General features: G+C 44.6%; 1 protein-coding gene across 1 annotated transcript in view; it reads right to left on the reverse strand.

Annotated features, from left to right (window-relative positions):
* Nucleotides 1-21502: 21502 nt before the first annotated feature.
* The window catches only part of LOC116829297 (cytochrome P450 2D14-like), a 15448-nt gene continuing 13588 nt past the window's right edge, over nt 21503-23362 (reverse strand). The window contains exon 9 of the mRNA XM_032788036.2: nt 21503-21971. Within this exon, the coding sequence (XP_032643927.1) occupies nt 21793-21971 (179 nt within the window). The 3' untranslated portion in view covers nt 21503-21792. The remainder of the gene's footprint in view (nt 21972-23362) is intronic.

Genomic DNA, 23362 nt, shown 5'->3' on the forward strand with positions numbered 1-23362 from the left:
TGAAGAGATAAAGGAAGCATTCATTAGACTCTGTGGGAGAAGTCCTGACTTACAGAGTTTGGTCAGTAAAACTACTCAAAGTGTATGGTGAGAAATTTTGCTGGAATCTGATATAGTTTAAGTTAAGTATTAGTAAAGTCGTATCTTCATTTTTCTTGTAACCATTTCTGACTTTTTATGCCACATTGCTGATATTCACTTAAAATGTCTTTGTAGTTAAATAAATTCATTTTATTGTTTTAGCTAATCCAGTGTGTTTAAATTCAAGTGTCTGAATCACCATTTGAGATCATAAGCTAGCATATTAGTCCCTTTAAGGAATAATGGATTTGAAATATTCGGTACTGTCCAGGAGAGGGCTGGCAAGCACAGAACATAATTTCTGGGGGGAAATCGGGGACTGGCGGTGTAGGAGTCACCCTGCAATATAACCAAGGCTGGTGAAAGCCAGAGCATAACCCAAGTGTGGCTGGCAGGCAGCAGTTGCACAATCAGCGTGGGGCTTGCATGCTGGAAGGCTGTTTGTGAATGGCCTAAGTGGGAGCTACTTCAGCAAGGCATCGTAAGGCACCCAAGCTTGCAGGGCAGGGATGACACAGTGGCTTATTGGTCTGGACTGTACCTGGTATGTCAGAATGGGGTATGATGCATCGTATGATAAGCAAAAACTAGAAAACCCAATGTCCCAATTCTGGCATAGCACATTCATCTGGAGCTTCTTTTATTGACCCGCGTGCTGTGAATCTGCCAGGCAAACTTCCCTCTCTACGCTGAATGCCTTGGGAAGCTGTGACCCTGGTTCTTTGCATTAGATGATACTAATTTCACTTGTTAGGTGCCTGCTTACCTCCCAGTTACAGTAAGCCTTCACACAGTGCATCCAGACATAGCTAAAGAGTTCCTAAAAGGGAACTTCACAGCTCGCCAGACATAGCACACTTTCTCTGCAATCATCCTTGACCAAGCTTATGAGCAAAATAATGCCATAATGAAAGGGGATAGCAGCGCTTGGTCTGTCAGAAAGTCCAGAGGCTCTTCAGCACTGAATGAGAGCAGGACCAGAGGTGGCCAGGTTGAAAGGAGTTTGGAGCCGCAGCAGAGAAAGGGTCTAACACAAAACACCACGAGTTGGTGAAAAGTGTCCAAGATTCCTTTGCACGACCTGTCAAGGCACTGGTTGAGGTCATTGAAGACATGGGCAACCCCTTCTCCGAAAAGGATGTAGACTTTGTTAAACTAGACACCAAAGACATTGCAAACCCTCTGTGATTGTCTCCTTGTTACACCATGTTTGTAGCAGAGATTGAAAATAAAACCAAGCAATTAACAGGGCTCATCAAATAAAATAAACTCCCCTTGTTCAGCAAACCTCCTGCAAGGGAGATCTCCAAGACCAAAGTGCAGCTCTCCTTGAAAAAGGGTGCGCAATGTGTTGTTTCAATATATTGAAGACTGTGAAAGACGTTTTTCATAATTCATTTTCAGCTGCATATTTAAGTAAGCTGCCCATTCAGTCTTTTTGAGACACAGCAATATCCTGTTATGCAGATGAAATATAACTTTCTGTTCCTGAACGGAAATTTGTCAACTTATTGTGTTATTTTTCTATGCAATTAATACTTCACAGTGTGTCACCAGAAAGAATTGTTAATTCTTAATATTTTTGCATAATCTCAAGTCATCACAACTCACTGCTTTAGTTGTTAGGATACCTAAAACAATGGGAATACAGAAGTACAAAAATAAAAACCCAGTGGGATGATTAATACAATAAACAATCAGCATCAGAAAATCATCAGCAGACAAAAAATGGATTCTGAATTTAAAATGGCTGCCACAGCCAGCATTGCATGAGATGGCAATGGCCACAGACCTGAAAAGCTTTTTTGGGTCCTGCTCTAAGAGTCTGGCAAAATTCATGCTTTTCTCTTAAAAGCCATCATTCTTTCACAAATCTAATCAGCTGTTACATAGTTGTTAGTGTAGCTACTCAGTATACCATTGCCAAACTTGCAGCAAAGCACATCACCCCAACACAGTGAAATTAGATGACAGCACAACTGAAAAACAACAAGATACGATTGGAGGCTGAGCCAAACAGAATGTTTGCCACACCTGACTCAATGACAGCAGCTGTGTACAAAACAGCAAGTGTGTTGTAATAATAAAAATAAGTGTTACATTTAATTACGGTAGCCTGAAAAGGCCCCAGTCAAAGCTCAGATTCCCATTGTGTTGGGCGTTCCACAGAGAGATACGTGGTCCCCACATCTCAGAGACCTAGTTTATAATATGAAGTAAGATACAAGTGTTTCTGATAAACGGTTGCAACTCAGGGAGGACTTGAGTAACAAAACAATGAGGTCCCATAGTCACACAGATTAGCTCTTGCACAGCTTGATAGCTGTGAACGGTTCCAAATCATCCAAAGTTGTTGGGTCTTTTTAATATATTAAAGACGAAGATCCAAGGCCACTTATCACGGAGAAAAAAATAAATCTGCTTTTCAGTGAGATTACACCAAAATCACCCAGAACAAGAGTCACCAACCATTTCAGACCCAAGATAACATTTCCCAAGCTTTTAGTCAAATGATGCCTAACTGACCCATGCCCGCAGAAAGCAATGCATCTGGTGAGATCTCCGAGCATGAGAGAGACTCATCTCTGGCCATGCAGTCTGGAAGACTCCCAAATAGACTAACTAGATTGACTTGAGCAATGCCTCTCCCTCATTTTAGTGTATATGAACTATATCTTCCAAGTTTGTTTTATTCTAAGTGTATCTTCAATAACTCTAAATGGTTAGCTTATTCAGTAGCACAGCATGTATAGTAGATGCCTTCTGAAGAATTTGGAATATGTTCGAAGTTGAAGTTACATATCTGCCCTCCCGCTATTTTACAAAAACAGGGGAGCTGTAGTTTTTCCAAAGGGTGAAAGATTGGGGCGTTGTAATGGGGTACACTCATTTCCAGGGCGGCTCCTTGTGGCTGGATCTGGGGATTGGTTCTCATCTGGTCTGGGAGCCCTTTCTGTGGGCTGCTCGCACAGTGAACTCTCTGGGACTCAGTGTTCTCCCTGTCCATGACTTGTCCCTCCAGCCAGCTCACCATTTAGTCCTCCCCTTCTGGGGTGTCAGAGTCACACTGGACAATCTGTCCATGTGCCGTGTCAGGCAGTCTTCTGGCCCATGTCCTGCTCCAGAGCCACTTTCCCAGTGGCTGGTGGGGGAAACTGGGTCCATCTTCTACTCCAGGTTCCAGACCAGGGACCCTGTCCTCAGCAGCCAAGGTCTACACAGTCTTAGCCCTTGCTGCTCTTTCCCTGGCCTTCTTCCTGCTCTGCCTTCCACAGACTATTTTCTCCACAACTCCTCTGGGTAAACCCCTTCCACTAGGGACAGGAATCCATGGCTCTAGCTTCCCCCTTGTTTTAGCTCCTACCTGCCTCTCTGTGCCCAGAGAGTGACTGCAGACTATCTCCCTGCAGTCCCCTTTCTGCCGCAAACTTCCTGGCTTTATACCTTACCTGGCTGGCATCTCCACCAGCGGGATTTTATCAGCAATTAGTACTTTATCAATCAAGACTAACTCCCTTGCACTGGAACTCCCTTCTGTTTCTTTCCCTCAGCCTTGCCCTTTTCCTGCTTACTTTTACCTCTTTAAATGTCCTAGTTCCCGACTGGAAATACAGGCCCCCTTTTCCTGCTAGCACAACAGGTGGGACTCTGTGAGGCTGTCCTGCTTTCCTCCCTTCAGAACAAGCCTTCTTATTACAATATAGGTAGGGGCATTTGTTTTGTAGATGTTCATTCCTCCCACAGGCACAACACTTTCTTGGCCAGGCCTCTATCTCCTAATCATGGAAACTCTTTTCTGTTCCTCGATACTGCGGCCTCTGCTAATTTCTGCCTGGAGGATCCTAAGCAAACATTGTTTTTGTTCTGCCAACTTTGCACAACTACATTTTCCATTGTCTCTACTGGTTCTCTATGGGTATGTCTACACTGCAATTAAAAGCCCATGGCTTGCCCATGCCAGATGACTTGGGCTTGCACGGCCTGAGCAGGGCCATCCTCACCCATACACAAACTACGCGGCTACGTAGGGCACCAGGAAAACTGGGGCAACAAATCGACCCAGATTTCTTGGTGCCTTACGCAGCTTCATGCTGCTCCAATGGCCAGCCCGATCCCCTAGTTGGCTGAGCTGGCCAGGAAAGCTGCTCCTGCCCCTGCTCCGCCCCAGCCCTGCCCCCACTCCACTCCTTCTCCTGAGCTATGTACCAAGAGACTGCAACAGGGGTTGGGCACGCCCTGCACTGACCAGGTGGAGGGAAGTGGAGAAACCCGATCCAAGCCTGCTCCACTCCACTGACTCCCAGCCGCGCCGCTGGTGAGTGCTGGAGGTCAGCTCCCTCCTCCCCCTAAAGTCCCAAGGCTAAGAGTCAGGGGAGCAGAGCGGAGTGAGCTGGGGCCAAGTCACTCCACTTCCTGCCGCCCCATGAGTGTGCGGTCAGGCTCACCCTGCAATCACCAGGCAACAGGAAGCAAAGTGACTCGGCCCCAGCCTCCTCCACTCCACTGGCCCCAACCTGCTTTGCTGGCTCGTGCTGGGGGGCGGTTCCCCCCTGCCTCCCACAGACCTTGGGTGCCCCCCTCCGCCCCCGCAGAGGCCTGGGGCCAGCTTCTCCCCCCCCCCATGTGGTGGTGTTAGCTGCGTAGGGCACCACAATGTCTAGGAACGGGCCTGGATAAAGGGCTGTTTAATTGCAGTGTAGGTGTTGTGGCTTGGTCTGGAGCCTGGGCTCTAGGACCCTCCCCCGTCAAGGTTTCTTTCCCCACTCTGAACTTTAGGGTACAGATGTGGGGGACCTGCATGGACCCTTCTAAGCTTAATTACTAGCTTAGATCTGGTAACGCTGCCACTACCCAGAATTCCAGTGTCTGGGGCACTTTCTGTTCCCCCAAAACTTCGTCTCCTCCCTGGGTTGCCTTGAGGAACTTCACCAATTCCCTGGTGAACACAGATCCAAACTCCCTGGATCTTAAAACAAGGAGAAATTTACCATGCCCCCTCCTTCCCCCCACCAATCCCTGGTGAGTCCAGATCCAATCCCCTTGGATCCTTAACACAAGGGGAAAACTATCCCCCCTCCTTTCCCAACCCCCACCAATCCCTGGTGAGTCCAGATCCAATCCCCTTGGGATCTTAAAACAAGGAAAAAAGCTTTTTAATTAAAGAAAACTTTTTAATTAAAGAAAGAAAAGGTAAAAAAGTATCTTAGGATGGAAAATGTTTTACAGGGGGTAATTAGATTCCTATAGACCAGAGGGCACCCCCCTAGCCTTAGGTTTAATTACAGCAACAGAGGTAAAATCCTTCCAGCAAAAAGAAACATTTACAAGTTAAGAAAAACAAACATAAGACTAACATGGGCCTTACCTGGCTATTTACTTACAAGTTTGAAACATGAGAGACTGATTCAGAAAGATTTGGAGAGCCTGGATTGATGTCCCGTCCCTCTCAGTCCCTAGGAGAGCGAACAATAACAAACAAAAAAGCACAAACAAGAGACTTCCCTCCACCAAGATTTGAAAGTATCTTGCCCCTGTTGGTCCTTGGTTAGGTGTCAGCCAGGCTTACTAAGCTTCTCTTAACCCTTTACAGGTAAAAGGCAGATCTAACCCTTAACCATCTGTTTATGACACGCCCCCCAAATCTCAGACAGTGTGGAACCGCACTGGCGGTGATTTCTTCCTAGAACTTTAGAATAAACAGATTAATAAAACACATGCACCTTTACATATACTACTAATTATGTAAAACTACAAGACTTTTTACATTCTAAGGACAATTATTAACCGGTTGATTTTGGGAAACTTTCACAGGAGAGTGCATCAGCTATTTTGTTAGAAGCTCCTGAAAGTTGTTGAATTTTAAAATCAAAATCTTGGAGAGCTAAACTCCATCGAAGCAGTTTTTTATTGTTTCCCTTGGCAGTATGAAGCCACTTTAGTGCAGCATGGTCAGCTTGTGGCTGGAAACGCCGTCCCCAAACGTATGGTCGTAGCTTTTTCAGGCATACACAATGGCGTAGCATTTTTTTTTAGTGATTGACTAGTGGCTTTTCCTTTTAGACAGTTTCTTGCTGAGAAACACAACAGGATGAAATTCTTGATCTGGTCCTTTTTGCATTAAAACTGCTCCTACACCACACTCAGACGCATCTGTGGTTACTAGGAATGGTTTGTCAAAGTCTGGGTCCCTTAGCACAGGGTCAGACATGAGCGTTGCCTTAAGCTGGGTAAAGGCCTTCTGACACTTATTAGTTCACTTAACTGCATTTGGCTGGGTTTTTTTGGCCAGGTCTGTTAGTGGGGCAGTGATTTGGCTGTAGTGTGGTACAAATCGCCTCTAATATCCGGCCAAGCCTAAGAAGGATTGGACCTGTTTTTTTGACTTTGGGACAGGCCACTTTTGGATAGCATTGACCTTGGCCTGTAGGGGAGTTATCATTCCTTGACCCACCTGGTGTTCAAGGTAAGTTACTCTGTTTTGGCCTATTTGACACTTTTTAGCCTTAAAAGTTAGTCCTGCCTGCCTGATGCGCTCAAAGACTTTTTCCAGGTGTTCCAGGTGTTTTGCCCATGAATAAGAAAAAATAGCCACATTATTGAGGTAGGCAACTGCATATTCTTTCAATCCTGCTAGGAAACCATCTACAAGTTTTTGGAAGGTGGCGGGTGCATTTTGCAGCCCAAAAGGAAGAACATTAAATTCATACACTCCTGCATGGGTGATGAAGGCTGACCTTTTTTTGGTGGGTTTATTTAGCAGTACTTGCCAGTACCCCTTGGTTAAGTTTATCGTAGAGATGAACTGGGCACGTCCCAATTTCTCCAATAGCTCATTAGTGCGTGGCATTGGATAGTTGTCAGGATGAGTTACAGCATTTAGCTTATGGTAGTTCACGCAAAAGCATATTTCCCCATCTGGTTTGGGTACTAGAACCACTGGACATGGCCATGCACTGTTAGAGGGGCGAATTATACCCATCTGTAGCATGCTTTGGATTTTCCATTCTATAGCAGCTTGGGCATGAGGAGACACCCGGTACGGTGGGGTTCTAATTGGGTGAGCATTACCTGTGTCAATGGAGTGGTATGCCTGTTCAGTCCATCCTGGGGTAGCTGAGAACTTTGGAGCCAAGCTAGTCCACAGCTCCTTGATCTGTTGCCGCTGTAGATGTTTCAGGGTTGTGGAGAGGTTCACCTTTTTCATGCCACTGTCATTTTTTCCTTTGTAGTAGACACTCAGCGTCATTTCCTTCCTGGGCTTTGATAGGGAACATAACACACCTCCCCCCGCCCTTCTCATTGGCTAGAGCTTGCAACTATCTTTATAGGACCTCATCTTACCACCACAACCTTTTGGGAGTTTTGCGGTCGCTGTCGCGGAACTGCTTTGGAAGCTGATTGAATAATAATCAATCGGCCCCCGCTGCATTGCCTTTGACATCGATATAAGCATCTGTAGATTTTCAATATATAATATGGTAACAACTATATGCTTTTAGTTTTATCTTATAGGCCCATGTATGTAGGACTCAGGTTTTAGCTAACCAATGCAAAATAAAAGCTAAGATTCTAACTGCTCAAAAGAAACTTGTTTATCAGCTATAAGGCACAGGGTGTGATGAAACTAAACATGAGGAAACAGGGTATGCAACACTAACAAAAGAGGAACTGGGAGGGGGACAAGGGGTCCCTTAGAGGCCAGCTCAGCTATAATCAAATATGTATAGTAATATTCGCTTGCTTAAGGTAAATCACAAGGGAGGAGTCACAAGATAACCAGCTCAACACTACCCAAGCACATGATATCTGTTGATATAGCTTGCTGATTTGCAATATTCTATATGGTCATGGCTTTTGCAATTATTACTTGCAATTGAGGGGGTTATAGACAGTAACTGATTCCAAATAATATAACTGGAAATACCCCAAACTAAACTTACAGATTTGCAATATTAATTAAACCAAAAAGGCAAATAACTTGTGTAATCAAATTGAAGGTTTTGCAGTTTAACCGTTATTAAGCTTGGGTAAAATTTGTAAGGGACACGAGGCAGCCACCGCCTTGCATGGGACTCGCTTCTCTCCCTGTACTGTAACTTGTAACTCTTTTATAACAAAAAGGTGTCCTCGGTTGTTTCGACCCAAAAAATCAACTGGGTGGTGTCTTCTTCCCCCACAGCTTTTAAACTGACAACCTTTCAGTCCTGGAATCAAAAGGGCTTTGAGATTAACATGGTACCTTAGGCTTTAAGGGTTTGAGGTGTGGGATAGCTATTGAGATCCGTAACAGCTCCTGAGCGCGCTTTTGGACCGTGAATGGGTGCTTCCATGATGCTTCCATTTATGGGCCTGTTGCACTTTAAGACATACCTGGTCCCCTACTTTGAAGGAAACACTCTTCTGGTATGTTTATCATACCCAGGCCTTTTGCTCTTCCTGTCATCCTTTAGGTTTTCTTTAGCAGGGCTAACAGAGTGTCGGAGGGTGCTTTGTAGAGTTGCTACAAAAATCTAGAATGTTAGTTCCTGGAGAAGGCTAACCCTCCATTGCTGCTTCACCAGCTGTAATGGCCCTTAACCTCTGGCCATACACAAGTTCGAATGGTGAAAACCCAAACTGGGATGTTGGTTACAGCCCTGTAGGCAAGAACAATTGCTGCAGACACTAGGTCCCCAGTCATTGAGTTCATGACGAATTATGTATCATGGCCCCCAAGTTCCATTAAACTTTCGACCCAGGCCAGGGTTTGATGGTGGTAAGGGGTGGCAACCAAGTGATTCACCCCATGAGCTTCCCACAGATTTTTTATGGTCTCTGCCAGGAAATTAGTTCTTGAATTTGTAAGGATGTCGGAGGGCCAACCTATCCTGGCAAAAATGTCTTCTAAGGCCTGGCACACAGTTTTAGCCCTGGTGTTGCTTAGAGCTACTGCTTCCGGCCATCGGTAGCAAAGTCCATGAAAGTCAGTATGTACTGCTTTCCTCTGGGGTCTTTTTTGAGAAAGGACCCAGAATATCCACAGCTACGCGCTGAAATGGGACCTCAATTATGGAGAGTGGCTGGAGAGGGGCTTTGACCTGGTTTTGGGGCTTCCCCACTCGTTGGCACACCTCACAAGACCGGACGTAATTGGCAACGTCCTTGCCCATTCCCTCCCAGTGGAAAGACTTCCCTAACCGGTCCTTCGTTCTATTCACCCCAGAATGGCCACTGGGATGATCATGAGCTAAGCTCAAGAGCTTTACCCGGTACTTAGTTGGAACTATCAACTGTCTTTGAGGACGCTAGTTTTCCTGGTGTCCACCCGAAAGAGTCTCCTTGTATAAAAGTCCTTGTTCTACAACAAACTGGGATCGGTTAGAAAAGCTGAGAGGCGGTTGGGTGCTCCGTGCCGCCATCTAAGCTTTTTGAAGGCTGTTATCAGCTTCCTGCTCAGACTGGAACTGTTCCCTTGATGCTGGAGACGTCAGTTCCTCTTTAGACTGTGGACTTGGGCTTAGTTCCTCTGGAAGGGATGTAGGTGATGGGGTTGTTTTTGTTGATTGTGAACCACTTTTTGCTGGTGCACTATGTGATATTTCAGGCTCTGGCTGAGCCTCTTAGTTGTCTGCTGCTTCTGCCAGTCCAGGCCCGCTGGTGCCATCTGGCATTGGAGTTGTAGATGGGTTTGCAAGCGCTGGCGTTAGTGCTGGCAACGGTTCTGGTGCTGATTGCTTTTCCAGTTCCGGTTCTGGGACTGGATGCACCACGGATGTTGCAGTCATTGGCAGGGGATCCAGTTCCACCTCCTCTGTCTGGGTTTCTGGTAACACAGATGGGGCCCTTGTGCACAGCTCAGGAACAGGGATGGGTGTGGAAGCTTGCCTGACTTGGCTGAGTGTGACCATCCCCACCCTCTTAGCCAGCTTTACCTGGTTGGCCAAGTCTTTCCCCAGTAGCATTGGGATGGGATAATTATCATAGACTGAAAAAGTCCACATTTCTGACCAGCCCTTGTACTGGACAGACAATTCAGCTGTAGGCAAGTTTACAGATTGACAAGAATGGGTGAATTGTCACTTGGGCCTCTAGGTTGATGAATTTGGGGTTCACTAAGGATTGGTGGACAGATGACACTTGTGCCCTGGTGTCTCTCCACGTGATAACCTTCTTTTCGCCCACTCTCAAGATTTCCCTTCGCTCCGAGGGTATTTGAGAGGCATCTGGGCCTGGGGATCTTTGGTGTGATGGTGGTGTAATGAACTGTACTCGGTTGGGGTTCTTGGGGCAGTTGGCCTTTATACGTCCCAGTTTATTACATTTAAAACATCTCCCAGCTGACTGGTCACTGGACCGAGGTGGGTTGCTGGAGACTGGTGAGGTGGGACAATAGGGTGTCTGGGGCTTTCCTTGGGTTGTAGGTGGGGTCTTGGTTTGCCCTCGGTGATAGGGTTTATTTTTGGTTTGCCCCCTCTGATATTCGCTCCCCTTGCTAGTAGTTTGTTTGGTTTTTTTTGCCACTTCCACCCATCTGGCTCCAATCTCCCCCGCCTCAGTTACAGTTTTGGGTTTCCCATCTAGGATGTACCTTTCTATTTCCTCAGGAACACCCTCTAAGAACTGCTCCGTTTGCATTAGGAGGGACAGCTCTTCCAGAGATTTAGCATTTGCTCCTGATATCCAGGCATTCCAATTCTTTCCAATGTGGTAGGCGTGTTGGGTAAACGACACATCTGGTTTCCACCTTAGGGCGCTGAACCGCCGACGGGCATGCTCAGGTGTTAGCCCCATTCTGATTCCGGCCTTGGTTTGAAAAAGATCATAATCGTTCCTGTGTTCCTTAAGCATTTCAGCCGCCACTTCTGCTAAGGGTCCACTGAGCTGTGGCCTCAGCTCTATCGTGTACTGGTCTGCAGAGATATTGTACCCAAGGCAGGCCCTTTTAAAATTTTCTAAAAAGGCCTTAGTATCATCACCTGCCTTGTAGGTGGGGAATTTTCTGGGATGGGAAACAGTACCTGGAGAAGGGTTGTTAGGGTTGGCTGGTACATCCGGCTTAACCTTTGCTAATTTCAGGGCCTGCTGGTGGGCCTCCCTCTGGATCTCCATCTCCTTTTGTTTCATCTCCATAGCTTTTTTGTGATCAGCCTCTTTGGCTTTCTCTTCTTTTTTTTTCATTTTCATTTTTTTTCTCTTATCTTAATCTCTTCTTCTTTCATCTACATTTTTTTTTGTTTTATCTTTATAGCTCTCCTGTGGTCAGCCTCTTTGGCTTTCTCTTCTGCATCCAGCCTAGCCAGTTCCTGTTCAACTGCTTCCTTGGTACTCATTTTCCTGCTTTTTTGTGCTGGCCACACACCCCTGCAGCTCATTGAAACTTGGGATGCACTCAGCAGGGCTGCTTGGTTAACAGAGACTTCCTAACTAGCTATACCCGAGAGGTAGAAAGAAAGAAAACAATTCAGCTTGTAAATTCCCATTTGCTGGCTGCTTGTTCACAGCTTGAAGCCTCCTTTTAACAAAGACCCTTGTTAAAAACTTAACACCTCTGCCCTCAGGCTGCTTTCCAAGCAGCTAGAAAGAAGAGAAAAAAAAATCCCACTGGCTTTTGGTTCCTAAAAAAAAAAAATCCCAAACCACCGCTCACCATGTCAAGGTTTCTTTCCCCACTCTGAACTTTAGGGTACAGATGTGGGGGACCTGCATGGACCTTTCTAAGCTTAATTACTAGCTTAGATCTGGTAACACTGCCACTACCCAGAATTCCAATGTCTGGGGCACTCTCTGTTCCCCCAAAACTTTGTCCCCTACCTGGGTTGCCTTGAGGGACTTCACCAATTCCCTGGTGAACACAGATCCAAACCCGTTGGATCTTAAAACAAGGAGAAATTTACCATCCCCTTCCTTTCCCCCCACCAATCCCTGGTGAGTCCAGATCCATTCCCCTTGGATCTTAAAACAAGCAAAAGTCAATCAGGTTCTTAAAAAGAAAGCTTTTAATTAAAGAAAGAAAAGGTAAAAAGTATCTTAGGATGGAAAATGTTTTACAGGGTAATCAGATTCCTATAGACCAGAGGGACCGCCCCAGCCTTAGGTTCAAAGTTAGAGCAAACAGAGGTAAAATCCTTTCAGCAAAAAGAAACATTTACAAGTTAAAAAAACAAACATAAGACTAACACTCCTTGCCTCGCTAATTACTTACAAGTTTGAAACATGAGAGACTGATTCAGAAAGATTTGGAGAGCCTGGATTGATGTCCCGTCCCTCTCAGTCCCGAGAGCGAACAACAAAACAAAGAGTATAAACAAAGACTTCCCTCCACCAAGATTTGAAAGTATCTTGTTCCCCTATTGGTCCTCTGGTCAGGTGTCAGCCAGGTTTACTGAGCTTCTTAACCCTTTACAGGTAAAAGAGACATTAACTCTTAACTATTTGTTTATGACACCCCCCTTGTGGGGTCCCAGAACTCAGCTCCAGCCTGAGCCCGAACATCTACACTGCAATGAAACAGCTCCTTAGCCCAAGTCAGCTAGCACAGATCAGCCGTGGGTTTTTAATTGCAGTGTAGACATACCCTAAGACCTGTGTAAACAGTGCCTGGATCCCTTTTAGTTGTTTATCGATAGGCGAGGCAACTCTGGGGTCCAACTTGGGGAAGTATACTTGTCTTCAGCCAAAAGGGCCTCTGCACACTGTGGCTCCATTGTCTCTTTCCCTTCACTTTTCTCCTAGGGACAATCACCTTCCCTTGAGTGAGGGTCTTGTAGAGTCCCTCACACTTCCCTTGTATCAGGAATGATTGTCATGCCCACTTCTCCACTGATTTGTAACTGTTGTGCACTCACTGCTAGGGCATCCCCTGGGTCTGCAGATAAGTTCTCACCCACTCTGGTGGCCCTTTCCATCAGTGCTCACACAATGTCCTCTCTCTCTGGAACGCAGGGTACTCCTTCTTCGTGAGTCAGCCCTTCAGCCAGGCCACTATTTAGTCCTTCCCTTCGGGATGTCAGAGTCTCACTGGACAAACTGTCTGTATGCCACGTCAGTCAGTCTTCTGGTCCATCCAGATCCACTTTCTCAGTGGCTGGTGGGGGAAACTGGGCCCACCTTCTACTCCAGGTTCCAGCCCAGGGACCCTGAACTCAGCAGCCAAGGTCTACCCAGTCTCAGCCCTTGCTGCTCTTTCCCTGGCCTTCTTCCTACTCTGCCTTCCACAGACTTTCTTCCCCACAACCCCTTCTGCTAGGGACAGGAATTCAGGGCTTTTAGTTCCAAGTTTTCCTCTTACTCACATCTCTGTGCCCAGAGAGTAATTGCAAACTCTCTCTCTGGAGCCCCCTTTCTTTCTTTTCCTTTTCCTCTTTTTTATCGTGAAGCAGACTTGACTGAATAGTTTATAGCAGCCACCAACTATAATCCCTCATTTCTTAGAGGTTTCTATCGTCCCACTCTGCCCTGTGTCTTTCAGGTAATGTAACAGCCCAGTTTTAATAATATTCCACTTTCCCAATGTTTTTACTAAATCAAATATTGTAATTTTTTTACCTTAAAATGTCTGAATTGCTCAAATATATTTTCCCTTTCTTTAGCAAAGCCCTTACATGCCCGTAAAATGTGATCAATTGTTTTTTCTACCTTACAGAGCATGCATAGGCCATCTTTGTGTCTATTTATTTGAAAAAGATTTTTGTTTAAGCCACTATGGCCGGTTAGCATCCTAAACAAAAACACTTCATTAGTCCTGTCTAGGGCCTGAAGTATGTCGTAGTCCTCAATTCCAGGGCACAATTCCAAAATTCTTCCTCCTCTCTTTTCATTAATCCAAAGTTTTGCCATTCGTCTTTTCCATTTTTCTGTGCTGGGCTTTTGAATTTCTGCTACTCAAGGGCATTTCTATGTCCAGTCTTCCATTTCTTACAGCATTTTTAGCTGCTTTGTCCACTGTTTCATTCCCTGTCATCCCAATATCCTCTGGGATCCAAGCTAATGCTACATTTATGCCCATCTGTGCTAACTGTTATTAGAACTATCATTTCAATGATTTAATCACTTCTGCATAGCCAGACACTCTCTTTTATTGCCAGAAGGCCTGAGATTGAATCTGAAAAAATTACCGCTGCTGCTGGGGAGTACATCCCAGATCCCAATTCCATGCTAGCATTATTGCTACTAGTTTGGCTGTCATGACATCTACATAGTCAGATATTCTTTTAGATGTAACTAATTCCCAATTGTGATATACAATATGCTGTCCCCACTTTTCCTATTTTTTCTTTTTTGGACCCATCTGTATATATTTGATAAAACTGACTCCACTTTTCTCCTATATACTGATACCCTTCATTTTTAATACCTATTGTCTCTTTTTTTACCCTTAAGTTTTTAAAATAAATCTAAATCCACATTGCACATGCAACTTTCCGTCCATAACTAATTTTCCCATAACTAAAAGTTCTGACTTTGTTCAGATTTTCCTTGCCTTTCAACTCCTGTATCCACACTTTAACTTGAGTGGCATGTGAAGTTCTAACATCATCTGCTGTAGTTTGCTTATCAAATTGGCGACAATCCTCATAAATTTATTTGGTACTTTCATCATTGCAGTTCCCATTAACTTTGGCCCAGAATGTTAGGTCCAGTAGTTTCATTCATAGTGTAACTGGCTTTTCACTACTAGCTATCTGTAGAATCCATTTAGATGTTGTAATAAATTCACCATGCTCAATTTATAGTGCCTGGGTTTGTATTAAATTCTAATTTAAATTCTGATTTTGATGTGACCCGAAAGCTTGGCAGCATAGTCAATAACTGGTCTGATTAAGGCTCTGTTTGTCATCATCAGTGTTTTCTAATCCACCACCCAATTAGTACCAGCAAGACTTTTAAGCAGGTTAATCCTTCCTGCACATTTACCTTTACCATAATGTATAGGATTTTTCCAAAGTAATTTCCTATCAAACATTACCCCTAAGAATTTGAACCTTTTAACTATGTCTGTTTGTTCTCCATGTCGATACAGTTAACATGCCTTTGATACTTTCATTTTTGTAAAGATCAGTCCTTTGGTTTTAGCAATGGAAAACTTGAAACCCCAGTCAGATATCGCACATAAGGCTTTGTTGATTCTCTTTTCTGCCATCTCAGTGTTCCTGTTCCTTTCCCACAATGCACAATCACCTGTAAACAGAGTGACACCTATCCCAGTACTTATTTGTTTTGGGAGATCATTTATCATACTATTAAGCAAGATTGGGCTGATAACACTTCCCTATGATGTACTATTATTTATATTATATATTCAACAGAACTTTTCCAGCTCTGACCTGCATGTCCTTCTACTCAAAAATTCTCTGTTCCGCCCATATATTTCCCCCTTATCCCCAGTGCACCTACCTTCGTCTATAGTATGTCTTATGCCTTTTCAATATCTAGAAAGACAGCTCTAATGGATCATTGTGCCTCATACTTTTTGGTATTTCAGTTTCAAAGGCTATGTCTACACTACACACCTTTCAGCAATAGCCGGGCTGCTACAGCCTTGCCGCTAAAAGGTGCACAGTGTAGCCACTCTTTGTCAGCAGGCATGAGCTGTCCCACTGGAAAAAAAACCTTCCACATCCAACGAATGGCAGTAGCTTTGTCGGCAGGCAAGCTCTCCCAATAACAAAATAATGTTCACACTGGTGCTTCTCGTCTGTAAAACTTTCGTCATTCGGGGGGTGTATTTTTTCACACCTCTAAATGACAAAAGTTTTACCAATGAAAGTCCAGTGTAGACAAAGCCTAAGTTAGCAATATGATCAGGGCTGCATCTTCCTCTCCTAATACCAATCTGCACCTCATCTATAATGCCATTGTTTCCCAAATAGAAAACCAGTCTTTAATTCACCTTCTTTCCATAATTTTACCCAGAGAGGAAGTAAAGGCAACTGGTCTATATGCATCCACTTCTGTGGCATAGTTTGCCTGGATTCCATATTGGAATTACTACAACATGTTTCTGCCCTACTGGTCATGCGGAGGAGAGGGGCACAATTGAAAGGGGAGGATATGTGACGACCCCACATGTCTCGTCCTCTGTCCTGTGCCCAGCCCAGGGCCACCGCGCTCTCCCCACCCCACGTTATCTATAGGGGGGCACTCTGTCCTTCTCCCACTGCACCTTCCCCCTTGGGCACACGCACTCATCCTGCCCCCGTCGTTCATGTAAACATGCCTCTGCACACACCCAGCATGTTCCTGATCAGATCTGTCCCTGCTGTATAACTATACATGAAACAATGGAAGGAGGGGTTTTCCAAAGCCAAAACACTACCATTAAGTTTATCTGTTTGTGCTCTTGTCAGCATCCTAGCCAGTGCTGCAAGCAATTCAGCGTTCTGGGTGGCTGTCTAGGAGAAAATGGGGAGGAGGCATGTTGCAACCCACACTAGAACAGTCATTGTTTGTTCTCTCAAATATTGGTTAATTCTAGCTCTTATCTTTGGCTAGCCAGATGTGGTGAGATAAGTTATGGAGCAATTCGTCTATGTGGCACAGCAGTCAAGGGCATGAACTGGTCCAGATATGCGGCCCCCTCCTTTGGCTAGAACTTACTGTGACATCGCAGAGAGGGCTTGGGAGCCATTCTGTTGGGAAAGTGCCAGGGCATCCTTCGCAGATGACTCCTCACATGCGGTGTGCAGGCACTGGTGTGACACTCAGGAGAACTGGGTTACAATATGCCCTAGGGAGACAGCCTGTGTGGGGTGCAGTGATCACTCAGTGCGTAGGGAGCTTGCCAGTGCTCTGCTTTATTCCGTGCACAACCAAGTGTGCATAACAATAAAACCTTCTCAGTGCCCTGCCCAGACTCTCCAGAGCCCTTAGGCTTTGTGCATTTCTCAGACTAGAATCTCCTTCATAAGCTCTTTAAATAGGTGAGAGTCACATGGAGTAGACCAGTACTCAGCCAGCAGTACCATTAATGGCAATGAGAATATGCACAGAGTAACGTATTACTCAATAAGGGTCACGGTGGCAAACTCTGCCCCTAAATGAACATTACTTCCTGTATGCGGAGTCAGTGCTGTTCCTGGCACCCCGCAGAGCAGTCCCGTGGATGTGCAAATAGCAAAGCATGCTTGTGATAGGCCTTAAAGACCTCTAAAGATGGAGACAATCTAGTCAGCTTTCTATTCACCTTATAGTCCAATGGTCCCCAACCTTTTTGTGGCCAGTAGCACATTCATGTTTTCAGAAGAGTGTGGCAGGCGCCAACAATTTTTCAAGGCTTATTTTGTATTTGTACATTAAATAATATGAAAAATATCATATTTAATCTTACATAATATATGAATCCAGAGAGAAGCTGCGAGGACAGAGAACACTGGCGCCTGCAGCCCTGGAGTACTCTGTCCCCAGCAGGTGTGGGGCCCTGGCTTCTCTTCCCTGCAGGGCACTAGGTGGGCCCCACGCCTGCCTGAGACTGAGAACACCGGTGCCTGCAGCCTGCAGCCCCGGAGTACTCTGTCACCGGCAGGCAAGGGGCCTCAGCTTCTCTACCCTGCTGGGCACTAGGCAGGCCCTGTGCCTGGCGGGAACAGAACACCTTGCCCGCAGCCTGAGTTCTCTGTCCTCATCAGGCATGGGGCCGTGGCTTCTCTCCCTACTGGGCACTAGGTGGGCGCACATTAATTCCCCGGCGGGCACCATGGTGCCCAAGGGCACCCCGTTGGGGACCACTGTTATAGTCCATTCATCCAATCCATAGTTGTTTAACTTGCTGGCAAGAACTTGCCCTTGGTGTTGACTGTTCCTGATCATTTTCCTCTCCTCCAAGTGCTTCAAAATGGATTCCTTGAAGACCTGCTTCATGATTTTTCCAGGGACTGAGGTGAGGCTGACCGGCCTGTAGTTCCCCGGATTCTCCTTCTTCCCTTTTCTAAAGATGAGCACCATATCTGCCTTTTTCCAGTCATCCGGGACCTCTCCTGATCGCCATGAGTTTTCAAAGATAATGGCCAATGGCTCTGTAATCACAGCAGCCAACTCCCTCAGGACCGTCGAATGCATTAGATCCAGACGCATGGATTTGTGCATGTCCAGCTTTCTAAATAGTCCTTAGACTGTTCTTTCACCACTGAAGGCTGCTCACCTCCTTCTCATACTGTGCTGTCCAGCAGTCTGGGACCTTGTCTGTGAAGATTGAGGCAAAAAAACCATTGAGTACTTCAGCTTTTTCTACATCATCTATCACTAGGTTGCCTCTCCCATTCAGTAGAAGTCCCACACTTTCCCTGACCTTCTTCTTGTTGCTAACATACGTGTAGAAACCCTTCCTGTTTCCCTTCACATCTCTTGCTAGCTGCAACTCTAGTTGTGCTTTGGCCTTCCTGATTATACCCCTGCATGCTCTAGCAATATCCTTATACCCCTCCCTAGTCATCTGTCCAAGTTTCCACTTCTTGTAACCTTCCTTTTGAGTTTAAGCTCACCAAATATTTATCTGTTAAGCCAAGCTGGTCGCCTGCCATATTTGCTATTCTTTCTGCACATCGGGATGGTTTGTTCCTACACCCTCAATAAGGCTTCTTTAAAATACAGCCAGCTCTCCTGGCCTCCTTTCCCCTTCATATTAGCCTCCCAGGGGATCCTGCTCATCATTTCCCCTAAAGGCATCTAAGTCTGCATTTCTGAAGTTCAGGGTCTGTAGTCTGCTGCTCTCCTTTCTTCCTTTTGTCAGGATCCTGAACTCGACCATCTCACTGGTGCCCAGGTTGCCACCCACTTCTACCTCTACCAGTTCTTCCCTGTCTGTGAGCAGCAGATCAGGAGGCACACAGCCCCTAGTTGGTTCCTCCAGCACTTGCACCAGGAAGTTGTCCCCAACACTCTCCAAAAACTTTCTGGATTTTCTGCGCACTGCTGTATTGCTCTCCCAACAGCTGTCAGGGTGATTGAACTCCCCCATGAGAACCAGGGCCTGTGATCTGGAAACTTCAGTTAGTTGTCTGAAGAAAGCCTCATCTACCTCCTCCTCCTCGTCTGGTGGTCTATAGCAGACACCCACCATGACATTACCCTTGTTGTTCTTGCCTCTAAACTTAACCCAAAGACTCTCATTAGGCTTTTCTCCAGTTTCATATTGTAGCTCTGAGCAATCATACTGCTCTCTTACATACAGTGCAACTCCTCCACCTTTTCTCCCCTGCCTGTCCTTCCTGAACAGTTTATACCCATCCATGACAGTGCTCCAGCCATGTGACTTACCCCATCAAGTCTCTGTTATTCCAATCACATCATAGTTTCTTGACTGTGCCAGGACTTCCAATTCTTCCTGCTTCTTTCCCAAGTTTCTTGCGTTGGTGTACAGGCACCTAAGGTAACTAGCCAATTGTCCTACTTCCTCAGTATGAATCAGGAGTGGCCCCAGTTGCACCCTCCTGCTTGTGTTTCCTCCTGGTATCCCACTTACCTCTGGGCTTAGGTTACCATCCCCTGGTGAACCTAGTTTAAAGCCCTCCTCACTAGGTTAGCAAGCAGGGAAGTTCTTTGGCCCATGTTATACAGGAGATAAGATTAGATGTCACAATGGTCCCATCTAGCCTTCGAATCTATGAACCTCTGAAAAACAGCTCTTACCTGACAGATATTCCATATTTGCAACATTACAGCTGACACTGTCAAAACCAGCTACAGCATCACTGTTAAATGGTAGCCACATGGAGGTTTTTACCAGTATAACTACACTGGTTTAACTATAGAGGTAGAGCTGGGCTAAATTTTTTAGATGATGGGTTTGTTTTTTTTACAAAAAATCCATAATTGGTTCAATTGCAACATCTAGCAAATTTGTGTCAAATGTGCCAAATTGTTTCAGTTTAAAAAGAAAAGAGGAACAATTCAGAAAAAGTCAAAATATTTTTATTTTTTCGATTCAAAATAACATTTCATTTCGAATTTTACTTCCATTTTATTAATAAAAAAAGTAAAAAAACAAAAACCAGACAAATGAAACAAAACATTTTGTTTCAGGTCAAATAAAATATTTTGTTTGACCTGAAATGATTTTTTTTTTCTGTTTTTGCATAGGTCAACTTGAAACAAATATTTTATTTTATTTTTTGGTTTGGTCACAGAACTGGAAAAGTCAGTTATTTGCACAACTCTAGATACCAGTATCATTATACCAGTATAACTGGTAAAACTTTCCTAGGCAGACAACACCATAGGCTGCTTTTCATGTATCCAGTGTTAGCTACTCTTCTTGAGGGGACAGAAGAGCCCTCCTCAAGATGACAGTGAGGAACTGAGAAGGAGAAAGGGGATATTGGTTCTGGTTTCTCTGTGTTTTATGAATGATGCAGAGCCAATGGAGAGTGCTGTCTAGTTTTTTAATATATTGATAGTTTATATTTTTGAGTCACAGAAAAAAAGAAAGTGCAAGGGAAAGGTTGGCTTTAAATAAACTACAGTTAGACCATCACACAAGTAGAAAGAATAATACAATAAACAGGGATTAAATGACAAAGATTTAGACAGGAAATACATATGGTACAAAGGACAATAAGTTAGATGATTCACCTGTCTGCGTATCAGATTCAGCAATCCAAATAGCAAAGTGTCGGCCATGTTCCCACATTTCATAGTAGTAAGTTGATGCCTGGTCAGGCTACCACATGCTTTATTCAACAATACGTGGGATTAGTGGTGTTTTGTTCCTGAGCTGCAGTAGTGAACCTCGCATTGATGGGTTTTGTTGCTGGATGTTCATTGTTTAATCCAAGTAAAGGACAGACACAGAGCGCCAAAGTCAGGCTTGGCATATGCAGGTGCAATGCCATTTAAACCAGTGGCATTGTCCCTGCTTCCCTCAGGTCTGAATTTGACCCAATGATTTCTGCAGGACGGCCCAAGACCAAATTGTTTTATTCTCACTAAAGGGTCCCAAAAAACCTAGGCTCAAATTGAACTGTGGTTTAACTTCTGAGAAGTCAGCAACATTACAAACGGGGATTATATTTGCCCTGGGACTCTATAGCAACCCCAACAGATATGTTATAAATAACGGCTGTTGAGTTACATTGGCAGCATGGCTCCGTTTAGTGGTTCCCATTTTATAGACTATGGGACTTTCAATGGGAGTGCTGTAAGATTTGCTGTTGCATCTTAAAATGATCAGCACATAATGACATGATAGAGGTTTAGCTCCATACCTTATCCTGAAATCTCATTTGATTGCTAGCATCAGTTCTAAAACTATTATAATGTGTTCTTATTTATGTGGGACCAAAATGGGCTAGGAGCTTTGCAAATGTATGAGAAGAGAGCTCCCTGCCCTGAAACATTCATAACCTAAGAAGACACAAAAAGGTAAGAGAAAAGAGGTGGGTGGACGCTATACAGCTGAAAAGAAAAGGGGTGGAACTGAGGCTTGCAACATATTATTGGTTCCATGATTTTTCCAATATGGGTTCCAGTGTGTTCCATTTTCCCAGTTATCACTACATCTTTGGTTATGTTGGGCTTGTTTCTTAAGTAATACAGCAAATATTTCAATCATTGATTGGTCTGTTTGGCATCTTGAATCCAAAGTTCACGTGTCATTGGGTCTCTGCCTTAATTTCTTTACAAACGTCAAAACACTTAGATAAGTTATTTCAATCTAAAAAAAAGTGCTTCCTATATTGTTCTTCTGTGGAAGCTTTAGCTCAAATCAACGCAGATCCGTCAGCTCATGCCTGGGACACATTATCTGGGGATGGCACACAGCTCGTAGGAGTCTGGGGAATGTATGAGGACATAATGACCATCTTCCTGTGGCCTGGGGTGATCCTCAGGGATATGGAAAGTGAAATGCTGCAGGAGGGTTGTGAAGAAGAGAAAGAGCTCCTTCCTGGCCAGCTGCTCCCCTAGACATATGCGACGACCTGTAAAAGAGAGAGTAAGGAAGGAGAAAGAGGTAGACCCCAAAAACAAAATGATAAGTATCTTTGATACCTGAAAAGATACTAGAGCAACTAGATAAACCATAAATTTGTAAGTACCTGGAGGATAATAGCTTTATAAGGAATAGTCAGCATGGATTTGTTCAGAACTAATCATGGCAAACCAACTTAATTTCCTTCTTTGATAGGATTACTGGCCTACTGGATAGAGAGGAAGCAATAGATGTGATACATCTTGATTTTAGTAAGGCTTTTGACACAGTTCCATATGACATTTTTATAAGCAAACTAGAGAAATGTGGTCTAGATGAATTTACTATAAAGCGGGTGCACAATTGGTTGAAAGACCAAACTCAAACAGTAGTTATCAATGGTTTGCTGTCGTACTGGGAGGGCATATCTAGTGGTGTCCTGCAGTGGTCAGTTCTGGGTCTGGTCTGTTCAATATTTTCCTTAATGACTTGGATAATAGAGTAGAGAGTATGCTTGTAAAATCTGCAGATGACACCTAGCTGGGAAGGGTTGCAAGCACATTGAAGGGCAAGTTTAAAATTCAAAATGATCTTGACAATTTGGAGAATTGAGCAGAATTCAGCAAGATTACATTCAATAAAGACAAGTGCAAAGTACTTCACTTAGGAAGGAAAAATCAAATGCACAACGATAAAATAGGGAATAACTGTCTAGGTGGTAGTATTGCTGAAACAGATCTATGACAAGGGTGGCCAAACTGTAGTTCGTGAGACACATGTGGCTCTTTTACAGTTAAAGTGCAGCTCGCTGAGACCCCCATACCTCCTTCGCATTCTCCACCTGCCAGACTGCAGGGGGAGCTCAGAACCTCTTCCTTGCAGTGGGATTCTGGGGCAGTGAGAAGGGGGCTTTTGGGGCTTCTCCCCGCAGGGTGTGTCAGCTGGGGCTCAGGGCATCAGCAGGAGTGGGGCTGAAACTTCTGAAGATTGTCGTTGTCATAAACAGATAGAAGGAGTTAATAGAACAGAAGTACTTTATATCTCTTTTGACTGTAAAGGGTTAACAAGTTCAGTAAGCCTAGCTGTCACCTGATCAGAGAATCAATCAGGGGACAGGATACTTTCAAATCTTGAGGGAGGGAAGTTTCTGTGTATGCTGTTAGTTTTTGGTTGTTGTTCTCTCTGGGTTCTGAGAGTGACCGGACGTGCAACCAGGTTTCTCTCCAATCTCTCCGATACAGGCTCTTATCAGTTTAAAATAGTGAGTACTAGGTAGAAGGCGAGTTAGATTTATGTTTGTTTTCTTTATTTGCAAATGTGCATTTGGCTGGAAGGAGTTTAATTGTGCATTTGGCTGGAAGGAGTTCAAATTTGTATTTTGCTGAAAGGATTTTAATTTGT

Source organism: Chelonoidis abingdonii, chromosome 1 (assembly GCF_003597395.2).
Source record: "Chelonoidis abingdonii isolate Lonesome George chromosome 1, CheloAbing_2.0, whole genome shotgun sequence".
NCBI lineage: Eukaryota > Metazoa > Chordata > Testudines > Testudinidae > Chelonoidis > Chelonoidis abingdonii.